This window comes from Chiloscyllium plagiosum, unplaced genomic scaffold, assembly GCF_037043375.1.
Source record: "Chiloscyllium plagiosum isolate Xiang-an unplaced genomic scaffold, Cpla_swu_hap1 HiC_scaffold_16, whole genome shotgun sequence".
Classification (NCBI taxonomy): domain Eukaryota; kingdom Metazoa; phylum Chordata; class Chondrichthyes; order Orectolobiformes; family Hemiscylliidae; genus Chiloscyllium; species Chiloscyllium plagiosum.
In genome coordinates, this window is record NW_028270154.1 from 21,335,012 (window position 1) to 21,359,292 (window position 24,281).

General features: G+C 40.0%; 2 protein-coding genes across 5 annotated transcripts in view; one reads left to right on the top strand and one right to left on the bottom strand.

Moving 5' to 3' along the window:
• The window catches only part of LOC122556519 (E3 ubiquitin-protein ligase SH3RF1-like), a 75,051-nt gene extending 63,711 nt beyond the window's left edge, over positions 1-11,340 (top strand). For all 3 annotated transcript variants that reach the window (XM_087995205.1, XM_087995204.1, XM_087995203.1), the window contains one exon: positions 1,884-11,340. In XM_087995205.1, the coding sequence (XP_087851331.1) occupies positions 1,884-2,055 (172 nt within the window). In that variant the 3' untranslated portion in view covers positions 2,056-11,340. The remainder of the gene's footprint in view (positions 1-1,883) is intronic.
• Positions 11,341-21,582: 10,242 nt separating this feature from the next.
• Positions 21,583-24,281, bottom strand: part of lars1b (leucyl-tRNA synthetase 1b) — a 55,994-nt gene continuing 53,295 nt past the window's right edge. For both annotated transcript variants that reach the window (XM_087995198.1, XM_043703255.2), the window contains one exon: positions 21,583-21,943. In XM_087995198.1, coding sequence (XP_087851324.1) covers positions 21,738-21,943 — 206 coding nt within the window. In that variant the 3' untranslated portion in view covers positions 21,583-21,737. The remainder of the gene's footprint in view (positions 21,944-24,281) is intronic.

The following is a 24,281-nucleotide window of genomic DNA, read 5'->3' on the forward strand; positions in this document are numbered from 1 at the left end:
AAAATGAACTATTATGCTAAGACACTAGGAAACTATTTCACTCTTGAATATATTCCCAACTCTCCTTTTATAAAGTATCACTTTCCTTCACCTTCTTCCCTTTTTGTATCTTTGTATTTTTATTTTATTGTTGCCAATGTTTTCAATGGCATAATTTGTCTGTGTACTAATTATTCCGAACCAATTACCTGGAGTCTTAAATTCAGCTCAATCTATATAGGGAGCTTGAAATTCAGTTGGTGAAATAAAAAAAGGCGCCAGGGATCAAAATGTTACCCAGTAGTCCAGGTGTAATCTCACCAAAGCTGTATATAATTGCAGCAAGACCTCCTTACTTCTGTACTCAAACCCTTGAAATAAAGGCTAATATGCTGTTTTGCTTATAGAATCTGCATTTTTAAAATTCTTTCATCAGGCATGTTTGTTGCTTATCCATAATTACCTTCTGTGATTTATGTTTGATACTGAATACCAATATTTCCTGTTTGTTTATCCATTAAAATATTTGAAATAAAGGGGCCACATTTACTTTCCTTAATACCTGTTGATCTTGGATGCTAGTTTTTTGTAATTCATGTATGAATATTCCCTAATCCCTCTGTTCTATAGCTTTCTGCAGTCTTCCTCCATTTAAATAATATTCAGAACCTCTATCTTTTCTGCCAAAGCACATAATCTCACATTTCCCCATATTACATTCTATCTGTCAAGTCTTTCCCACTCACTTAACCAGTCTCTATCCCCACATGGACTTTTGTGACATTCTTACCACTTGCCTTCCCACCTGTTTTTTGTCATTTGCAAACTTGGCAGGAGCACATTCACTTTCCTCATTCAAATCAGTGATACATGTTGTAAGTAATTGTAGACCCAGCACTGATCCCTGTGGTACTCCACTAATCACAGTTTCCATCCCTAAAATGCCCCCTAATCCCAACTCTCTGCCTTGTGTTAGTTAGTCAATCCTTGACCAATGCTACTATTGCCAACACAATGGACCCTTACCTTATTCAGTAGCCTAATGCATGGTACCTTATCAAATACCTTCTGAAAATTCAAATATATTACATTCACTGCTTCCCCTTCATCTATCCTGCTTGTTCCCTCAAAGAATTCTTGAATTCACTGGCAAAAATAGTTTGGAAGAGCATATGATGGTTACATTTAAGAGGAGGGCCGACAAGCATCTGGGCTGCAATGCTAAATTTAGATGAAGAATATGGGAAGGGGCTTGTAAGGAATACAAAGGCCAACATGGGTTTTTTTATTGAGCCAATTGGCTCATTTCTATAATGTATATAGTACATAATATATATATATACATGTCCTGTCCTCATTATAACAAAGGTAATGTTCATTAACAATACACTCATAAGCACAATGCACTGATTAAACTCACACTCTGTATCTAAACAGGTTAAGGTTGAAACCTGAGAGTGTTTTCTGATACTAAGCATCATTTGCAGATGCATGCAATCAGAAATGCCTCGTCATTACGTAGAATTCCAATGGCTTTCTGCGTAAAGGAACTGCGCGTAGGCAGAAAAAAAATGCAGTGTTGAACAGAGTTCAGCAGGGGGCTGGGGGTGAGTGAGGACAGAACAGGAAGAAGTAAGGCCAGTGGGGAAGGGGTGTGAGGAAAGCGAGGCAGGGTCTGAGGATGTGTGGGAGTGAGGACAATCGGAAGGGAGTGAGGATGGCAAGGAGTGAAGAAAGGAGACTCTACCTATCTCCCCTTCACAACACCCCTTCCTTTCTCTCCCATTCACAGCTATACCATGTTTAAGACCATGTCCATTAACACCATACCCATGTGTTAAACACTGTTTAAACTCACACATATACAATTCAGTGAATAATATGGATGCTTCTTGTGCCCACAGATGCCGGGCAGTCCTTTCGTATCCAGCTCAAGGTGATGCTGAGCTTGGCCTGGAGCAAGGTGACATTGTATTGGTGCACAGGAAACACCAGGATGGCTGGTTCCAGGGAACGCACACAGAAAGTGGGAAGACTGGCCTTTTTCCAGGAAGCTTTGTTGAAAGTTTACAGTGAGACTGAAATCTGAAATTAGATTGAAGATGTGAAATGGCAAATACTTCCCAATAACCGTTGTCCTGTGAACACTGTGTGTAATATTCCATCTGTGGTGATGTTATCAATGTGAGATTTTGCCCATACTACAGTTAAAAAATACTTAATAATCTGAAGCATTTCTACCTTTGTAGGCAGCTTGGAAGAGAAACAACCTGATTTTTTTTCCAATTATGCACGGAATATTATCGTAAAGGAACTCTCCCACCCACACTGCCTCTCAAATAGTGCCCTTTCAATCAGAATATGCCAATTCTTAGTGAGTTCAGCTAAATATATTGGAGAGCACATACTAATCCAGTCAGATGGTCTATCTGTATGTAGCAGGACAAAGCCCAGACAGTAAAATAATCCTCTTTATAAGATTCAGTCTGGAAGACATGCATTAAATACTAGTCAGCTAAAAGCAAGTTATAAAGATCTATCCAGATAGACTAAGCTTGTGATGTTGTGTTGGATTGTTATCAAAAAGGGTATGATACAGTTGTGATCACAGGAGACGGGCTGGGAGTGACGTCGATGACAATGTTTTAGAAGAAATGTAGTCTTTGGCTTTGGCTTTACAATGTTTAATTTTGGTCACTTTTCATTTGCACTATTTTTGGTAATGTTCCATCAAAGAAAGGTTACACTAAATATATTAACTTTACCTGACTGATTTGGACTGACCATTTCATTCTGAATGGTTGGGAATCCCATGAGATTATTATCTCCATTGCTTTGGAAGAAGCTCAGAAATGACCATCCAAGGTCATTAAAGTAAAATTAGCACTTGGAAAATGGATCGTAGGCATTTTTGATATTAAAATAAATGATAATTTTAAATTGCATTAATCAGATAGGTTGATAGGGGACAATTACACAGGGTGAAAATATAAAGATTAATCGTATTTAATTTTAATTTTGTAGAAATTTTGCGTGGGATTTCTTTATCTAATTTCCTCTGTCCCCTTTTATAGCTTTTCAATCCCAGCTGGGATGAAAGGTTATATTTCTCACTGCATTCTAATGATACTCAGATGATGGAAGTTATGTCATCCATTGTACTTTCCACTGTTTGTGTCACAGCTATGTTTGATGTTAGGTATGTCTGAAAAATTCTGGGAGCGAATCGGTTATGGGGATGTGGGAGAGTACTACACACTTTCAAACCTGTGCAATTTTTCTCAGATCGAACAAATGCATAAGTGCCAGTTTTGAAACTAAAATGTGATCTCTTGCTGACAGCAAATAGATCCTGGCTGACAAACTGATCTACACCAAGCATGCAATCTGCACGCTGTGGCTTCCCTCCTTTCTCTTTCAGATAGCCACTAGTAATGCAATCAGAGTCTTGTAAATAAACATCAGGTTTGGAGACAAGTGGATGTGGGAATCTCTAGTATTCATTATCAGTCCCCAGGATGGCCTGAGAAGATGGTGTTGGGCTGACTTCTTGAACCTCTGCAATCCTTGTGATGAAAATGCTCCAAAATGGTGTTAAGCAGAGAATTGTTAGATATTGGTCCAGTGACAAAGAACAAACAATATATGTCTGAGCTCAGAATGGTGTTGGCTGGAAGGTAATTGTGTTCCCTCAACATTACTACCATGAAGAACAAGGAAAATAAAGGCTGTAAGGGTGCTGAGATGTTGGCACCTTGGTAAATTGGCAGAGTTCATTCTGTAGATAGTATATGCTGTATCCAAAGTTAGGTAGCAGGGAGGGGTTGGAAATTGTGTCCAGCAACGTAGGCAGTGATCAATGTTGTTGAGGTTAGACTGATTCTGGTGGTGGTGAACATATAGAAAATAGAAGCAGGTCCATCTTTCCAACCCCATACAGTTGTGATACTTTCTAGATCATATATTAAACACTTCCCAACCTGTTGGCTTCAACCCCTTATGAGGCAGAGATGCTTTGGAGAAATTAGACATGTGCTGTGCGGTACCGAGAACGTCTTCCTATTTCTATAGCAACACAGTTTTGCAATGCAAATAAATACCAGGCATACCCCAAGTTTGATTTGAAATTTGGAGGAAAATTTGTGGAATAGAAAGCCAGCGAAAACTGTTCTCGTCTCAAAGAATGGACTTCAGAAAGTAGTTGTATAAAGACCTGGTTTGAAAAAGGATGGAGACTGTGAGAATATGTAAAGCTAAAGATGTGTGAAAGTCTTGTGGAGCACGTTATTTCTACTTTATCAGGACCATGATAAGGAGACCAGTTGGTCAACAATGGTAGATCATTGGTAGGGAGTTTTGTTCTGTTTATGTTGGTGGAAGAGGAAAACTTTATGGAAACCTTTTTTTGAAGATTGAATGGTTGGGTTAAGTGAATGGATTTAAGATAGTAGGATTTAACACCTTTCATCTCTGAGCTTTACAATTTTTTCATACAAGAAAATTGGGTGACTTGTTTATCTGCTGGTGATAAAAGCAAAATAGTGCACCCAAAGTGCTGAGAGAATGAGTTTCATTGCTTTAATTTCTCTTTCTGTGCTTTCTTTTTGTTTGTAGTGTAGAAACAGGCTGTTTGGCCCAACAAGTCCACACTGATCCTCCGAAGAGTAACCCACCCAGATCCATTCCCCTACCCTATTACTTTATATTTACTCCTGACTAATGCATCTAACCAACATATCCCTGAGCAGTATGGATAATTTAGCATGGCTGATTCAGCTAAACTGCACATCTTTCGACTGTGGGAGGAAACCCATGCAAACACAAGGAGAATGTGCAAACTCCACACAAACAGTCGTCCGAGGCTGGGATCGAACCCGGGTCCCTAGTGCTGTGAGCTGCAGTGCTAACCACTGAGCCACCATGCCACCCTAGTTACCATGCTGTCCTGTTATGTTATGACAGAATATTCCTGTGAGGATTGGGACTTTAAAATAAGAGAGTGTCACAGAGAGGGAGCTTTTATGGGTTGTGTGTACTTATGTTAATATGTAAAATGATGGATATGCAGTCTGATCACAGCATTAACGGTTATTGAAGACTGAGACTTTTGTGGTTGATGAATAATTACTTTCTTATAACATTTCAGTCTGGTCACTTAAAGGAAGCGGATTGTTCCCATATATTTTTGCCCTGACTAAAGCTTTTAAAAATGTCAGTGTAATGGTGATCTTTTCTTTCACCATAAAAAGTAAGTACAGTGCTTGATACAAAAGAAACTTTGTAACAATTTGAAGTAGAAATTGGGTCTAATCCAAATTGGTACTCTGAATAAAGGAGAGAGCTGCAGAATATAAAAAAATCAGGAATGTTTGACAGAGATACTATGAGGAATGTGTAACCGTTGTGAACAAAATGTAGATGAATGCTTTGGAAATCTGTAATCACTTCCCATTGTTGGAGTTTTGAAGCTGGAGGGTCTGAAACACCCTCCACTATGGATTGTGAAGACCTAACCTCTGTCTAAAATTATATTATCGGCCTCGTTAATATTATTTGAGTGAGCTCTTGGTGCCTCTCACATCATCACAGGTGGCATGCATCGTTTAATAGTGACTGGAAGGCAGATCTAGAGAGTATTGTGGAACTACAAAGACTTTGGCTTTATAACATTATTTTTAATTAGTTTGTTTAAGAATAACAGCCACTGAGAAGAGTCATCCCTGCTCCTCTTCCATTTACCCGTTATCTAATTTCACAAAGGGAACCTCAAGTAAATATTAAGCTTTATGTTTATGAATGTAAAAGGCTTCAGTGACTGCATCAGGCACATGAAATGTGTTCCAACCTAATATTTCAACTTCTGCTCATTTCATGTGAGAGATGTTAAAGGGGAAGTTCTTATCGGAGAATTGTCAGTCTTTGGAATTATCTCCCATAGAGAGCAGAGGAGGCAGGGCCATTAATGCCGGGCTGGGTTAGACAAATGTTTGATATACAAGGGAGTCAAAGCTCTTGGAGGACAGGCAATAGTAAAGGCCACATGTGCCTGGCCAAGCTGTTCATCATATTGAGAATACGCTCCTCGTGTGACTCAATACCACAATGCTTACTTCAAATACTTGTAGCAACTGAAAATTGGCCATTAGACCATAACCTCATGGTCCAATATATTCACATACTCTATCATTACCATCAAATTGGGAGATCAACCCCAGCTCAAAAGCGCAGGAGAACATGTCAGGAGCAGCACCAGCATATCTAAAGATAAGGTGTCAACCTAGTGAAGCTACAACACAGGACTCTTGCAAATCAAACAATGAAAGGAGTATGCAATAGAAAGGGCTAAGCGATTCCATGACCAATGTATCAGATCTAAGCTCCACAGTCCTGCCATACGCAGTCCTGAATGGTGGTGAAAATTAAGCAATGAACAGGAGCAGGAGCAGAAGTTGCTGGAAAAGCTCAACAGGTCTGGCAGCATCAATGAAGAGAAATCAGAGTTAACATTTAGGGTCCGGTGACCCTTGCTCAGAACTGAACCTGAAACGTCAATTTTGATTTCTCTTCACAGATGCTGCCACACCTGCTGAGGCTTTTCCATTAACTTCTGTTTTCATTTCTGATTTACAGCATCTGCAGTTTGTTCAGTTTTTCACAGGAGGAGGAGACTTGACAGATATTCCCATTTTCAACAGTGGGGCATCCCAGCACATTAGTACAAGAGTCAAGGCTGAATTATTTGTATCCACCTTTAGCCAGCAGTGTTGAGGATGATCCCCCTGAGCGTCCACCTGAGAGCCTCAGCATTACAGAAACCAGTCTTCAATCAATTTAATTCACTTCACATCCACAGGCATACAAGTGTATGGCCTGAGTGCTGGAAAATGGGATTAGAATTGTTTAAGTTATTGTTTTGGACTGGTACAGATTTGATGGGCCAAAAGGCCTTTTCTGTGCTGTAGTCCTCTATGACCTTGTGGCATTGGCTACGGGCAAAAATTATGGGCCGGCCAACATTCCAGCAATAGTACTGAAGACCTGTGCACAAAATCTGCTGCATTCCCAGTTAAATTGTTTCACTACAGTTACAGTACTGACATCTATCTAGCAATTTGAAAACGTACCCACGGGAAGCCAGTCCATAAAAAGCAGGACAAATTCAACTGCCAATTCTGCCCTTTCTGTCTTGATCTTCAGCAAAATAATAGAAGAGATCATTGACAGTGCTATTAAGTGGCACGAGCAAGGGAATAACTGGTCACTGATATTGAAACGCATAAGAGTGGATAAATCCCCAGGATCAGGTGTACCCTAGAAATCTGTGGGAAGCTAGGGACGTGATTGCTGGGCCACTTGCTGAAATATTTATATCATTGATAGTCACAGGTGAGGAGCTGGAAGACTGGAGGTTGGCTAATGTGGTGCCACTATTTAAGAAACGTGCTAAGGACAAGCCAGGGAACTATAGACCAGTGAGCCTGACCTCGGTGGTGGGCAAGTTATTGGAGGGAATCCTGGGGGACAGGGTGTACATGTATTTGGAAAGGCAAGGACTGATTAGGGATAGTCAACATGGCTTTGTGCGTGGGAAATCATGTCTCACGAATTTGATTGAGTTTTTTGAAAGAGTAACAAAGAGGATTGATGAGGGCAGAGCGGTAGACGTGATTTATGTTGACTTCAGTAAGGCATTTGACAAGGTTCCCCATGGTTAACAAGGTTAGATCTCATGGAATACAGAGAGAACTAGTCATGTGGTACAGAGCTGCCTCAAAGGTAGAAGGTAGAGGGTGGCGATGGAGAGTTGTTTTTCAGACTGGAGGCACGTGACCAGTGGAGTGCCACAAGGATTGGTGCTGGGTGCACTTCTTGTCATCATTTATATAAATGATTTGGATGTGAGCATAGGAGGTATTGTTAGTAAGATTGCAGATGATGCCAAAATTGGAGGTGTAGTGGACAGCGAAGAAGGCTACCTCAGATTATAATGGGATCTTGATCAGATGGGCCAATGGGCTGAGAAGTGGTAGATGGAGTTTAATTTGTATAAATGCGAAGTGCTGCATTTTGGGAAAGCAAATCTTAGCAGGACTTATACACTTAATGGTAAGGTCCGAGGGAGTGTTGCTGAACAAAGAGACCTTGGAATGCAGGTTCATAGCTCCTTGAAAGTGGAATCTCCGGTAGATAGGATAGTGAAGAAGGTGTTTGGTACGCTTTCCTTTATTGATCAGAGGATTGAGTACAGGAGTTGGAGGTCATGTTGTGGCTGTACAGGACATTGGTTAGGCCACTGTTGGAATATTGCATGCAATTCTGGTCTCCTTCCTATCAGAAGGATGTTGTGAAACTTGAAAGGGTTCAGAAAAGATTTACAAGGATGTTGCTCGGGTTGGAGGATTTGAGTTATAGGGAGTGGTTGAATAGGCTGGCGCTGTTTTCCCTGGAGTGTCGGAGGCTGAGGGGTGACCTTATGGAGGTTTATAAAATCACGAGGGGCATGGATAGCGTAAATAGACAAAGTATTTTCCCTGGATTGAGGAAGGCCAGAACTAGAGGGCATAGGTTTAGGGTGAGAGGGGAAAGATATAAAACGGTCCTAAGGGGCAACGTTTTCACACAGAAGGTGGTACGTGTATGGAATGAGCTGCCAGAGGAAGTGGTGAAGGCTAGTACAATTGCAACATTTAAAAGGCATCTGGATTGGTATACAAATATGAAGGGTTTGGAGGAATATGGGCCGGGTGCTGGCAGGTGGGACTAGATTGGGTTGGGATAGCTGGTCACTGTAGACAAGTTGGACTGAAGGGTCTGTTTCCGTGCTCTGCATCTCTCTGACTCTAGTCTGGGTTTTGCCAGTGCCATCTGTGTCTTGATCATTACAGCCTTGGTCCAAACATGGACAAAAACATTGAACTCTCGAGGTGAGGTGAGAGTGACGCACTGATATCAAGACAGCACTTGACTGTACATTTGCTAGTGCCCCTGGCATGTTCAGTCAGTAGGAATCAGTGAAAACACTCCATGCTGATTGGAATCACACCCAAAATGAAGATGGTTGGGGTTGGTGGATGACAATCATCTCAGTAGGCTCCTTCTATCTTCAGCTACATTGTCAATGACCTTCCCTCCATTATAACTTCAGAAATGGGCATTTCACTGATAATTGCATAATGTTCAGGACTGTTCATGACTCCTCCCAGATACCAAACCAGTCCATAACCATTTCCTGGACAGCATCTACGCTTGACCTGAAAATTGTCAAGTAACGTTCCTGCCTCACATGTGCTAGCTAATGAAAGAATCTAACCATTTCCCCATAATATCCAATTCATTACCTAAATCACCACTATCAGCATCCTGGAATTAGCATTAACAAGAAACTGAGCTTAACCAGCCATATAAGTACCGTGCCCAAAAGAGCAGATCAGAGGCTAGGAATTTTGTGGTGAAGAACTCAATTAGCATCTCCCCAATGTCTATACATCACCTACAAGACACCAGTCAGGATTCTGATGGAATACTCTTCATTTGCCTGGATGGATAAGGCTTCAACAACAACCAAGAAAATCCACACCCTCCACAACAAAAGCAAGCTGCTTGAATCACAAATTACACCTTACCATTGACACAGCGGCAGCAATAAGTCTCATCTGAAAGATGCCCCATAGTAACTCACCAATGTTCCTTTTAGACCACCTTCCAAACCCATGGCCTCTACCATCTACAAGGACAAATGAACCAGATGTGGGGGAGCTCTACCTGTCTGCAATATCCTCTTCAAGTCACACAACATCCTGACTTAGAACTGTATTACCTTTCCTTTACTGTCACTGAGCAAAATTCTGAAACAGACTCCCAACAGCCCTGTGGGTGCCCTTCCACCCCCATGACTACAGCAGTTCAATAAGGAAGCTCATCACTACCTTCCAAATGTTTCTAGGGATGACCAATAAATGCTGGCCGAATAAATATTGTCCATTTCCCACAAAAAAAATCAAACAAATCAGGTTACCCATGATAATGATGTAGCAGGTCTGAAGGACCAAGTTGCGTATTTTTATTCTGATTATGACCTTAATCAGGCATTAATAAGTTTTCACCCCACAGTGCTCAGTCTATGTAAAAATTGGATAAAATCCATTTCTTTACAATACTTTGATTATGTTGCCTTGAACTAAGCCAAGTGCAATTCTGCGACAGCTGATCCAACTGAAACCTAACAAATTAGTATGAATTTAGCAGCAAATGTTTAGATTTGGGGTCAGAAGAGAGGTGGTGTTAAATATTGGGCATGAGGTCACACTTATATGTTTCCGCTTTAGATATCATTATTGATAATTACTTTGTGAACAAGTCAAATTTGACAAGAAAGTAATTGGTCATTCACATCAATCAACTTTGTTTCTTTCTGATAATTTTCAGTTCTACATTGCAAACCTGAGGACACATTTACTTAAGAGAAGAAAACATTAATGTTGGTTATATCAGTGACTGAGATGGAGTATGTATCAAATTCTTGAATTTGATTTTAAAGCTGGGAACTGAAAGCCCAAGGGATTTTATCCTAACTTCTGCAACTTATAATTGAATCAGGTGCTCTGATGCAGACCGTGAAATGGATCTGTGTTACTGCCATTACAAGTGTAAACTTGTTCCCTGCTTGAATGAATCTTTACTATTATAATGCAGAGAGATCAAACTCTTACCATGAGACTCGTGCTCAGAGTTTGCAACAATGAGTTTAATCTGATACAGTGACTGATAAGGTGACCGTAGATAAATTACAGTACATACTAGTGCTAGTTACTCACCACTTCCCTTTCATTTAAAATAACATTTGCACAATGTTCTACCATATCAATATTTTTGCTACACAAATGGATATTTTTATTGGGTTGATTCAACATGATTATTAGTACTACATAACTTCCAGATGACTGCATTCATATAAAAAGCTAATTACATTGGAACCTGTCCAAGTCTATTGTTCAGAAACACTAGTTGCCAAGACGAGTTTTCTTTTGAGTGAGTAGACCTGAACAATTCACCAAATTGCCATTTAATGTTTTGGGACCTGCAACAAATCAAGAAGGTATAATAAAGAAAGAGAATTGGTACTTGGAGAAGTAAAATCACTATTACTACTTTTTCATTTTTGTATGGGATGTAGGCGTCACTGAAAAGGCCAGAATTTGTTGCGCATTCCGAGTTGCCCTTGACCTGAATGGTTATCTAGGCCATTTCACAAAGTAGTTTAGAATCAAGCACATTGCTGTGGATCTGGAGTCACATGTAAGGCAGACAGGTAAGGATAAGAGTGGTGCTGGAAAAGCTCAGCAGGTCAGGCAGTGTCCGAGGAGCAGGAAAATCGATGTTTCGGACCCGAAATGTCGATTTTCCTGCTCCTCGGATGCTGCCCGACCTGCTGTGCTTTTCCAGCACCACTCTAATCTAGACTCTGATTTCCAGCATCTGCAGTCCTCACTTTTGCCTAGGTAAGGATACGAGTTTGCTTCACTAATGTCCTTTAGGGAAGTAGAGGGCTTTTTTTTAAAAAAAACACGACTGACAATGGTCAAACATTCTCCATTAGACTCACTTTTATAAATACCACATTTTATCAAATTCAAATTTGACCATATATGCTGGTGGGATTTGAACTCATGCCTTGATCATTAGTCTGAAGCTCTGGACTACTTGTTTGTAGGTATTACCACTGTGCTACTCCCTCCCCACAATATTGCTTTCTTTTTTGACAGTAATTTGTGTTTCAGGTAAATATTGACATCTAGTCATTTTAACATCATTGCATTATCCAGGAAATTCCCAAATCTAGAAGTGGCTTGGTCCCAAACGTTCTGGAGCAGAGCACTTAGAGTCACAAGTTTTATCCTGAGGTATCTGTTTGAATTTATAAACACACAAGGAAGTAACAGTGAGAGATGCATAACTAAAATGACAACTGAAGGTACTGAGGAGTATCATACTACCCTGTTTGTCTGTTAGAGTTATAACACATGCAGCCATAGATTGAATATCATACTAGGACTTGAGTTAATTGTCAAAGGTGGACACTTTTGCAATACTGAATGCATGTCTGTAGTCATCATTAAACTTTCCATTGCGCAACTGGAAGGAGAGTAGCAGTCTCCTTTGGAAAAATGTACATTGGCTAAGCATTTGTCTTATTGTTGTTTGCGAAACAGAACAGCATTTGTTTGCATGACAGTGGCTCAAGAGGAATATATCATGAAAAGCATTGAGGTTTTTCTTCCAGTAAAGTGTTAAAGTGCTACACAAATGCAAGAATGTCTTTCATTTACTCTAATCAGTTTTATGATCTGAACTGAATTGTGTGAGGGATGTGTCAATTAACAGTTTTGAAACATCCCAATGCAATAGAGGGAAGGTTAGAGGGCAGAGTCTCACTTTGGTGATCTCAGGTCACCCCCAAAGCCCCCATAAAGAACATCAGCAATCATATCAGAGCACTCAACCTCAAAATAAGGCAGTTGAAGAAAACATTAAATACACAAAATAGAAAGGAGGGAGAAATCATCCATATCTCCATGAAAGAATAAATGTTTAAAACATTTACATTGCTGAGATGGAACTGTTGAACAGGAATCAGTTAAAAACTCATGGGGAATGTTTAAGAACAGCACATCAATGTCATCTGTATTTATGTTATGACTACATGATATGTATGATCTTTCTTCTGCAATACTTGTGATGTAAAAATATAGTGTGTAAGAAAACCTCTACATGTTGCTTACTGTGAAAGCAGGTAGGGACAAGAGCACAATGAAAACACTGCACAGTAATGAACATGTGAAAGTTGGGACTGTGGTACAAGAATGCGGTACTTCTTAGGAAATTATGATGTGTTTGTTTTGTACTATGTTAATGGAATCTTGGGTGAAGGAGATATTAATAAAGCAGGGTTTAATTGTGCAGAGTTTCTGAAATGTGACTAAAGGAAATTGAGAGGTGTAACAGCAAGGAATTTACAACATCAAACATACCAATACCAGGCCAGTGCTAACAGTTAGCAAATCCAAGTCATGTTATCCAAGTCATTAGTCTTGCATCTTAAGGACAGGAATTGTGTGCATGTTCAGAGCGAAACTCGATTGTATTTAATAAAAGTTCAAATGTTTAAACTTGGGCAATAATCAATGAGCTAATGTTTGGAGAGAGAAAAAAACAGAAAATGGTGGAAATACTCAACAGGTTTACCAGCATCTTTGAGGGAAGAAACTGAACTTAATGCTTCAGGTTAACAACAATACTCATATGATAACATTGAAATCTCCCTGGCAGCTGCAATGATTCTGTAGCTGGTACAGCATGCAATTTTGTACCCATGTGTCTGACTACAAAATATTTAGAGTGAAGTTTAAACAGAAAATGTTGGATATACAGATCTTTAATTTCTGATTGAGAATATTGCCCTTCCTGGATTCCAATACAGCTGCTAGAAATATTCTGCTTGTATATCAAATTTCCATCACTTGCAAATTCCTTGATGTTAAACCTCTCAATTTCTATCAATTGCAGCTTTTCCTTCATACTTATGAATTGTCTCAGACTGACAGAATTTCTCAATCTGTGACAGTTACAATGTTTTAAGAAATTTAACCCTACATTTGATGAATTGGATTTTGATGGTGCCAGTGGATGGAATACTGTTCAGTGAAAGATCACAGTTCAGTGGGGCATGCCAGGAGCAGCACAGACATACCTAAAAATGAGGGGTCAGCCTGAAGTAACCGAACAGGTCTACTCGCATGCAAAAAAAGAGAGAAACAGACAGACCAAAGTGATCCCACAAGACATCTAGGTTCTGCAATCCTGCCATATCCAATCGTGAATGGTGATGGACAATTGAACAACTCCTTGGAGAAGGAGACTCCACAAATATCCCCATCCTAAAGGATGGAGGAGCCAGACACATCATGGGGAGCCAATGGCCTAGTGGTACTACTGCTGGATTGTTAACCCAGAGATCTAGGTAAAGTTCTGGGGACCTGGGTTCAAATCACGCCATGTCAGATGGTGGAACTTCAATTCAATAAAAATCGCAAATTAAGTGTCTAATGAAAACTGTGAATCCATTGTTAATTGTTGGAAAAACCCATCTGGTTCACTAATGTCCTTTAGGTAAGGAAACTGCCATCCTTACTTGTTCTGGCCTACAATGTGACTCCAAACTCACAGCAATGTGGTTGACTTTTAGAGGACAGTTGGGGAATGGGCAATAAATGATGGCCAAGCTAGCAACACCCTTATGTTTTTTTTAATTCATTCACAATATAAGTGTGAAGATAAGGTTGAAGTATTTCCAACAATCTTGAGCCGGAAGTGGATGACCCATCTCAGCTCCCTCCAGTGGTCCCCAGCATCACAGATGCCAGTCTTCAGCCAATTCAATTCATTCCATAGGATATTAAAAATCAGTTAGAGACACTGGTCTTTGCAATATTACTAAGGCCTTGAAATTTCTGCTTCCCCAGCCAAGCTCTTCCAGTATAGTTACAACAGTGCTACCCACCCAACAATGGAGAAAATTGCTCAAGTGTGTCCTGTGGACAAATCCAACACCGGCAATTACCACCCCATCAGTCCATTTTTGATCATCAGTTAAAAGTTATGGAAGGTGTCATCAACACTGCTATCAGGCAATCAGCACCTGCTCGGTGAAGCCCAGTTTGGGTTCCACCAGGGCTACTCAGCTCCAGACCTCATTAAAGCCTTGGTTCAAACATGGAAAAACTAACTACAGAGGCAAGGTGAGAATGACTGCCTTGATATTATGGGCATATTTGACCAAGTATGGCATTGAGGAGCCCTAGAAAAACTGGAATCAATACGATTCCAGTATTGGGCAAACTCTTTGCTGGTTCATGTCATATCACTAAATTCCCCACTATCAGCATCTTGGGTGTTATCAGTGACCAGAAACTCAATTGGACTCACCATTTGAATATAGTGGCTACAAGAGTCGGTCAGATGCTAGGAATACTGTGGCCAGTAACTCACATTCTGACTCCCAAAATCCTGTCCACCACCTACAAGTCACAAGTCAAGAGTGTAATTTAATATTCCCCCTTACCTGGATGGGTCCAACTCCAACCATACTAAAGAAGCTTGACATCCTCCAGGACAAAGCAGCCCACTAGATTTTCACCACATCCACAAACAGCCACGCCTTGCATCACCAACATTCAGTAGCAACAGTGTGTACTATCTACAAGATGCACTGCAGAGATTCGCCAAAGATCTTTAGTCAGCACCTTCCAAACCCACGACCACTTCCATCTGGAAGGACAAGAGCAGCAAATACATGGGAACATCACTCCCTGCAAGTTCCCCTCCAAGCCCACTCACCATCCTGACTTGCAATTTCTTCACTGTTACTGGATCAAAATCCTGGAATTCCCTCCGTAAGGGCATTGAGAATTTACCTACAGCACATGGACTGTAGCAGTCCGAGAAGGCAGCTCACCACCATCTTCTCAAGGGCAACCAGGGATATACAATAAATGTCGGCCAACCAGTGATACCCATGTCCCATGATTGAATTTTAAAAAAATTCAATAAACAGGCTGTTGAATGACTCGTTGCGAGAATTTATTAACAGTGCCTCCTGAGTGAACTGAACAGAATTGGGTCCAACTTTCATAAAATAATTGCAAATCAGCAAGTGTACTCAGCCCTTTTCAATTCTTCATTCCAGCTAAATAATCCATTCATACAGATCACAACACACATTTGCTTCTCGTTTCTGGGTTGTTGCCTCCAATACTTTATTGGAAGCTTATTCCAATACAGATAAGCATTTTGTGTAAAGAATAATTTCCTTTTGTCAGTTTACAAATTACCTTTTTACTGGTTCTGCCTCATGTCCCTGGTTTTACTTCTGTACCTTAGATTAATATCTTGGCTGTTTGAGCACCTTCAACATTTTTATAAACTTCTACAAAATGGTTTGTGGAACAGTCCTCACTTCTTTCCCAGGTCGAAAAACCAATGTTTCTCTTTCTTTTCCATATAACTCAGATCCCACATGCTGAAAGTCAATGTTCTTTTTCTGTTTACAAATATACATGATAGAGGAATTATTAAAAATATTTTTGTATGAAGATACTACTTTGTGATAACCATCTGATATTGCATTTGCCTGGGCAATTTGTGCTGAACAGCAGCCAAGAGCTGATGAACGTATTCAATGTATACAGTGGTCAGCTGAAGTAGCTCTTTCCGTACACCATTTAACAGACATTGCAAGCTCCTCATCTATGGTATTCAGTGGCTTCTCAAATCCTCTTAGTATTGACATCACCATAGCGATATTAAACTCAGGAGGAGGATTAGGTGGGGGTTGGTGTAAAAATAAAGGCATTGACAATTTTTTTTTAAAATGCAAATAAACTGGACTGAGCATGCACATTACAGATCTGTGAATGAGGACTTGTAGATTTCAAAATTAGGTGCATTCAAGATCGTTTGCATTTCAAAGACGCAATGCTCCCAGATGCCTGATGAGTGACAGTGTGGAGAACACTTACTTCATGTAGCTCAACAGCTCTCCCTGCTGATAGTTTTTGTTAATTGCAACACTTATTCAGTGCCTGTATCATTTGAAAATAGGCATTCAGGAGGAATTCCTGAAAATATATGGCTGGTTTGTGGTGCAAATAGATGCCAACAGAATGAGTTAGAGTCCATTATGACCGATGAGATTTCACAGTGCCTGGAAATGAATGGTAAAATAGGGCTGAGTTAGCACAGCTTCATCAAGGAGAAGCCATACCTGACGAATCTAATGGAATTCTTTGTTTAACCTGCTCATTATCTCCCCAAAGTCCCACTCAGAAGGCTACTTAAATAGGAGTCAATGGTGTTCGGGGTAAGATACTGGCATGGAGAGAGGGTAAGAATAAAGGAGTATTTTTCATGAAGGCAACTAGTGACTACTGGAGGTCTGCAGGAGTCTGTGTTGGGACCTCAATAATAAACAATGGGGATGAAGGAATGAAAGGCATTATTACAAAGTTTGCAGAGGACACCAAGAGAGATGGATGGACAGGTAGTGTTGAGGAAGCAGGGAGAACACAGAGACTTGGAAAAGCTAGGGCAAAGAAGTGCAGATGGAATATAATATGGGAAAGCGTAAGTCTTTGCACTTTGGGAGCAAGAATAGTGGTGTGGACTATTTTCTAAATGGGGAAAGGCTTTGTGAATCCAAAGTATAAAGGGATTTGGGAGTCCTAGTTCAGGATTTTCCTAAGGTTAACATGCAGGTTCAATTGGCAATTAGGAAGGCAAATGCACTGTTTGCATTCATTTCAAGAGGGCTAGACTACAAGAGCAGAAATCTACTCCTGAGGCTATATAAGGCTCTGGCCATTGTATTTGGAATATTGTGAACACTTTTGGGCCCTGTAACTAAGGAAGGATGTTGCTGTCTTGGAGGGGTCCAGTGAAAATTTACAAGAATGATCCCAGGAATGAAGTGCTTGGCATATGAGGAGCAGTCGAGGACTCTTGTGTCTGTATTTGGAGTTTAGAAGGATCCCATTGAAATTTATAGAATACTGAGTGGTCTGAATAGAGTGGATGTGGAGGTGATGTTTCAAAGTGTAGTGTTATGGACTGGACCAATTCCCCTCAAAACATTTCAAATTGCCTAGATCCTAATTTCACCTTATTTAAAGTCAAATATAAAGTGCTGTGTTCTAAGCAATTTGACTGGTCAAACTAGTAGGATTTAAGCAAAACACTTTGTTATTACAACACAGATAAAATGCAACCAAAAATAGAAGAATTGGCAACTTTTAATTGTATCAAAACACTTAATAAAATAATACATATTTTAACTACTATTCATCAACTGTTCCAATATTGCAGCATCCCATATACACACCCTTGGCAAGGGCAAATTCAGCAAAAGAGATTTCTCTTAAATGCGATCTTCTCCAGACCAAGAGGAAGGTAAAATGGAAAGAATGAACACATCAGCAGACAGAGGTAAATCCAGCTTTTTTTAAGCAGCAGAGAGCTGCATCCAGCAGCTTCAAATCCCAAGGTCCCAACTACAACAACTGTATGCAAAACTAAACCCTGGGTCTATGTGAACCTGATTCCACCCACTCATGCTTCTTTTGTCTAATTTAAATAAAAGACAAAACTATTGACTCTGCTTTCCATGGAGCAGACACCTCAGCACCAGGTTTACAACACCTCTCTCGAAGAGAAATAAGACAGAACAAATCCTTCTAAAGATACATATTGTCGCAGCTGGAGAGTCGAGAACTCAAGGGTAAAGCCTCAGAGTTAAGGAGCAATGTAATAGAACGGAGATAAGGAGGAATTGGTTCAGCCAGAGGGTGGTTAATCTGTGCAACTCATTGCTGCAGAGCGCTGTACATGCCAAGCTAAGAATAGATAGGTAGGACTTGATTCATAAGGGGATCAAAGGTTACAGAGAGAAAGCAGGAGAATGGATTTGAGAAATACATTAGCCATGATCAAAACACAGAACAGCTGAATGGCCTAATTCTGGCCCTATATCATAGGAGTTCAATTCCCACACCAGCTTAGGTTACCATAAAGAACAGTCCTCTCAGTCCTCTCCTGCCTAAGGCGTGGTGACCCTCAGGTTAAATCACCTCATTTATCTTTCTCTCTCTAATGAGAGCAACCCCATGGTCCAACGGGACTATGATAACTTTACATCTACCTCTCAATGAAATATAATCCAAAATCAGCAGCAATTCATCTCGTATTTTATAGCATGAAACAAATAGTACACCCCAAAAACAATCTTTTGTATGAAGGCACCACAGCAAATGATAAAGCAATATATCGACAGAAATATTTTGATTTAATTCAGGATAAAATAGATATATATCAATGCAGATTGTATTTAAAAATGTGTAGGAATCTGGGAATTGGGTTAGGCTACTTGAGCTCATTCCAATGAAATTGTCACTGATCTGTGATCTAACTCTGTAGCCCTTTATATCTTTGATTAACAAAAACTTATTAATCTCAATATTAACAATTGAGCTAACATTGACAGTCACTTGGAAAACTTTCAAATTTCAACCTCTCGCATCTGTACACACATCTTATCTGCATAACTTATCAGCTTTTCCCCACATTAGGTACAGTCTAATGTAAACAATTCACTCTCTGCTTTTACAATCCAGCCATCAGATTTTAAAATGTGGATGTTCAAATTAGGGTGAAACTTTTTTGCTCCAGGGAAAAACAACAATAATTAAATTTAGAACACTGACTTGCAACTTTGTTTTTAAAAAGGCTTTAGCTGATGCCCTCAATCACTCACAAGAACACTTACTTAGTCTAATTAATTTGGTCAGAGCTGTAACTATTTGAACCAAACTCGAATTGTGTTAGCTATGTGTTTATACTGAACTAATTTTTCCATGTATTAGTACTGCGAAAAGAAATGAAGAATTGCATTGATGTCACACCTTTCATAACTTCATGAAGCCCCTATGTGCTTTAAAGTGTTTAACAAATTCACATTGTGCTGTATGAAAAAACAGGTAATGCGTGTACAGCAAGCACTCAAATAGCTAAACAGCAATTGGATGATCTGTTTTTAGGTAGCGTTTTCAATGTACCGAACAGATTGGACTTCATACTTGGAGAAAAATAGAAAATTAATTTGGAAAGAAACTATAGGGTCAGAAAACCTGACAGAACTATAATGAATCCGCATCCAACAACCGATCATGCTGCCTTTGAAAGTGTAGTCTCAGAATTTCAAAGTTTTTCAAGGAGTTGACTTAATCTAAGACTCTGCTGCCCATGACTCGACTCACACAAAGTAATGTTACTCTATCACTGCTATACTCAGCACCTACATGGGTTCCCAGCCAAACTATTTCAATTTTAGAATTTCCACTTCTTTTTTCCCCCAAATCCATGCCTCCCCTCCTTACAACCAATCTCTCAACACTCTGAGGTATCTTGAGCTCCTTTAATTCTGGCACTTTTAGCATTGCCAATTTTAAATTTAATTTGTTATTTAAATTTGGTGAGTACATCTTTAGCTGCCTCAGCCCCAAGCATTTGAATAGTTACCTCACGGCACTCTGCCTCTCTACCTCATGTTCTTTGAAATCTGCTTAAAATCCACCTGTGGAGTCATAGAGATGTACAACATGGAAACAGACTCATCGGTCCAACCCGTCCATGCTGACCAGACATCCCAACCCAATCTAGTCCCACTTGCTAGCACCCAGCCCATATCCCTCCAAACCCTTCCTATTCATATACCATCCAGATGCCTTTTAAATGTTGTAATTGTACCAGCCTCCACCTGGCAGCTCATTCCATACACGTACCATCCTCTGCGTGAAAACGTTGCCCCTTAGGTCTCTTTCAGATCTTTCCCCTCACCCTAGACATATGCCCTCTAGTTCTGGACTCCCCCACCCCAGGGAAAAGACTTTGTCTATTTATCATATCCATGCCCCTCATGATTTCATAAACCCCAATAAGGTCACCCTCCTCAGCCTCTGACGCTCCAGGAAAAACAGCTCCAGCCAATTCAACCTTTTCCTATAGCTCAAATCCTCCAAACCTGGCAACATCCTTGCAAATATTTTCTGAACTCTTTCAAGGTTCACAACATCCTTCTGATAGGAAGACCAGAATTGCATTAAATATTTCAAAAGTGGCCTAAGCAATGTCCTGTATAGCCACAACATGACCTCCCAACCCCTTACTCAATACTCTGACCAATAAAGGGAAGCATACCAAACGCCTTCTTCACTATCCTATCTACCTGCGACTCCACTTTCAGGGAGCCATGAACCTGAACTCTAAGGTCTCTTTGTTCAGCAACGCTCCTGAGGACCTGACCATTAAGTGTATAAAGTTCTGCTAAGATTTACTTTCCCAAAATGCAGCATCTTGCACTTATCTGAAATTAAACCCCATCTGCCACTTCTCAGCTCATTGGTTCATTTGATCAAGATCCTGTTGTAATCGGAGGTAACCTTCTTTGCTGTCCACTACATCGCCAATTTTGGTGTCATCTGCAAACTTACTAAGTATGCCTCTTACGCTCACATCCATGGCATTTATATAAATGATGAAAAGTAGTGGACGCAGCACCAACCCTTGTGGCACTCCACAGGTCACAGGCCTCCAGTATGAAAAACAACCCTCCATCACCACCCTGTCTTATGCCTTTGAGCCATTTCTGTATCCAAATGGCTAGTTCTCCCTGTATTCCATGCTTTTGATCACCTGACTGATTATCTCCACACGTGGCTGTGTGTCATGTTTAGTTTTATAATGCCCCTGTGAATCAACCTGGAACATTATTACCTAAAGGTGCAGTCCTAATGCAGCTACAGGTGGTCTCAAGTGGTAGATCATAACTGCAAGTTTGCTGCTATGTTGTTTACACCCAATGACAGGTTACAAGAGACCAACATCTTTGTCATTTCAAGATGCTCCTTTTTTCTGCACTTAAGAATTCAAGCTTCAGACAGTCCAGATACAACACAATGTTGATGAACCCCACAGAAGGAAAATTCAATAACACGTTGATTCCTTATTTCACTTTATTCTAGTTATTTCATTCAATTACATACTAAACTGTATAATATTTGTTTTGAAAATCTATTAGCAAAAGTATCAATGTCAATACAGAAGTATTGCAGTTGACAATTAAGATGAAGACAAAGGGCCAATTCTATTGTGCATCAGTGAACCAGGTAGATCAAAGTATCACCCACATCAACTTTCAAGCCATTGTCAGTCAAGTGGATCTTTTTTGCAGAAAAGTCTATGTGAAAGGATGCTTTCTCAGAAATAGCCACTTTACCAACTGATTCCTTCCCAAGGACTGGAACCCGTCGTGGGCCCAGTACAGGGTCTTCATATCTCATCAGCTTCACTTGTGTAAGATCTGACATAACAAAAAAAAAAATCTGTTTTATTCTGTTACAATACACATGCAGCTGCAAGTTTGCATATTAGCTAAATCAAGTTCGAGGATGAACTTGCTTTGTATAGCTTTATAAACAACTTAGTTAGATTCAAGATTTTCCCACATCCCGGGTTCAGCAAATATTTCAAAATTCCCCATTATATGCTTTGAGTAATAAAAGTTTATTCAACTGAATAATAATCTAATACGGATTACTTTACACTTTACTTTTAAATATTTAGTAAATAATAAAAACACACAGGAAGCCTGGGCTGCACCAGAACTGGCAGTCTCTATAACGGAGTAATTGCATCTTTGATAATGATTGTCTCAAAATATATTTTTCCCTATTAACTGAGACACTTGTCTTGGAATAGCTTTCATTCACCAACTGGCCAATGCTCAAGTTTCTGCCAAAGCCACACTGATTGACCACCGGTAAGTACCTGGAACAAGAATTGTTTCCATGGATGCTCCCATAACAGAGCATATAAATACCAGAAAAGTGCTGTAAAATTCTAGACAGTGATGCAAATTCACTATTCACTGAACTTGGGAATAGAAGACGTAAGCTGTTAACCGATTCCTCTCGTACTGTTTTACGATCACATGCAAAACTAAAAGTCAGCAAATTATCTGGAATATGCTGTTAAAGTTAGATGAAGTGCTGTGGGCGGAGACTCATGTGGAATGTTGGCTCGACTAGCCGGGCTGAATGGTCCCTTTTTGCTGCAGATTCTCCATTAAAAGCAGCAACACGAGTTGCCTTCTCGTCTGAGGTTCTCTCCCTCAGAGGGCCATCGCTTCACAGCAGCTTTTCATCTAAAGAACATCCAGCAGAGATTAAGTTGTCCCAGATCATAACAGGCAAATGGAACAGCCTGCCAGCATGTGCAGTCAATGCTGCTTCAACTAAGAACTGATCAGATAATCTGACTGGGATGCAGGTGACCCCATATACAAGATTGATGCTGTATAAAATTTCAGAGTCCAAGTGGTCTTAGAGTCTAGTTTTGATTTTCTTCTAGCATTAGAGAGGACTTTTTCCACATTATTTCCTTCTCTTTGGCCTCAGATTTATCATTTTCTTATCTTTCTCAAGGGAGTACATGGTTTGTGGTTAGGGTGGTAGCCAATATCATGTCATTTGTGGTTGCGAGAGACAGGCTGGAGGCACTTCAGTTATTCCTCATAATTCACATGATGACAAAGTAATCTTTCAACAAAACTACATACCTCTTGATAATAGCATGTCAGAACACAAATGTGTTGCACCAATCTGCTATTTCAAATCATGTGTCCTGACATGCTCCTGATGTCAGAATACAGCACCAAGAGTTGACAATCATTACTTACCCATTCTGGGCTGAAAGAAAAAAACAATTAGGAAGATACTAAAAATTCAAGTGGTCTTAGTGCACACAACCAAAAGTCAGAAATAGCTGGACTTGCCCTAAAATTCACTGATTTATTTTTCTACTTTCTGTCTAGTTATATTATTCAAGATTCAGCGATTAAAATAAACACCACGAATTAGGATGAGTGTCAATAAACGACTGTCTCAAGCTCATTGGGTAAAGCAGATTGAAACATTATAGTGATCCCACAAATCCGAGTACAGGATTGTCTAACTAAAGAACCTAGATGGCACTGAAATATTTAACTTTTCTGATAACTGGGTTGAATAGTGGAATAATCTGACTGACCAGTTTACATATCAACACTTCACATTGCTTAAAGTGAAACAATCAAAATACAAATTAATTGCTAATCACAGATTTTGTGCAGTAAAGGCATGAGATCCCCCCCATACACAGGCAGCAAATAGATGCTCTAGTGGCGACTCTCTAACAGGAGTACATTCCAGTCAGAAAGCCCCAAGTTTTATTGGGGACTTTATAGCTCATCAACATAATTTTAAAGATTGATACGTAACAACTTAATTTGAATTGAAAATAAATATTCTCCATTACCTGACTGAAATTGTTTATTTAAATTACATATTAATTGATGGGTGTGGGGCTTACTGGCAAGGCCAGCATTAATTGCTCACCCTAGACTGCCCCTCAAGGAGTTCTGGTGAGCTGCCTTTTTGAAATGCAGCAATCCATGTATTGAACACACTCAAACCAGCATTCCAGGATTTGAGTCAACAAAAACTAAGGCACTGAGAGTCAGGCTGCTGTGCAGCTTGGAGGTGAACCTGCAGGCAATATCGTTCCTATGCATCTGCTATTCTTGATCTTTTAGCTGACAAAGGTTGTGGATTTGAAGACGCTGTTGAAGAAACTTGACGAGTTACTCAGGGCCAGAGGAA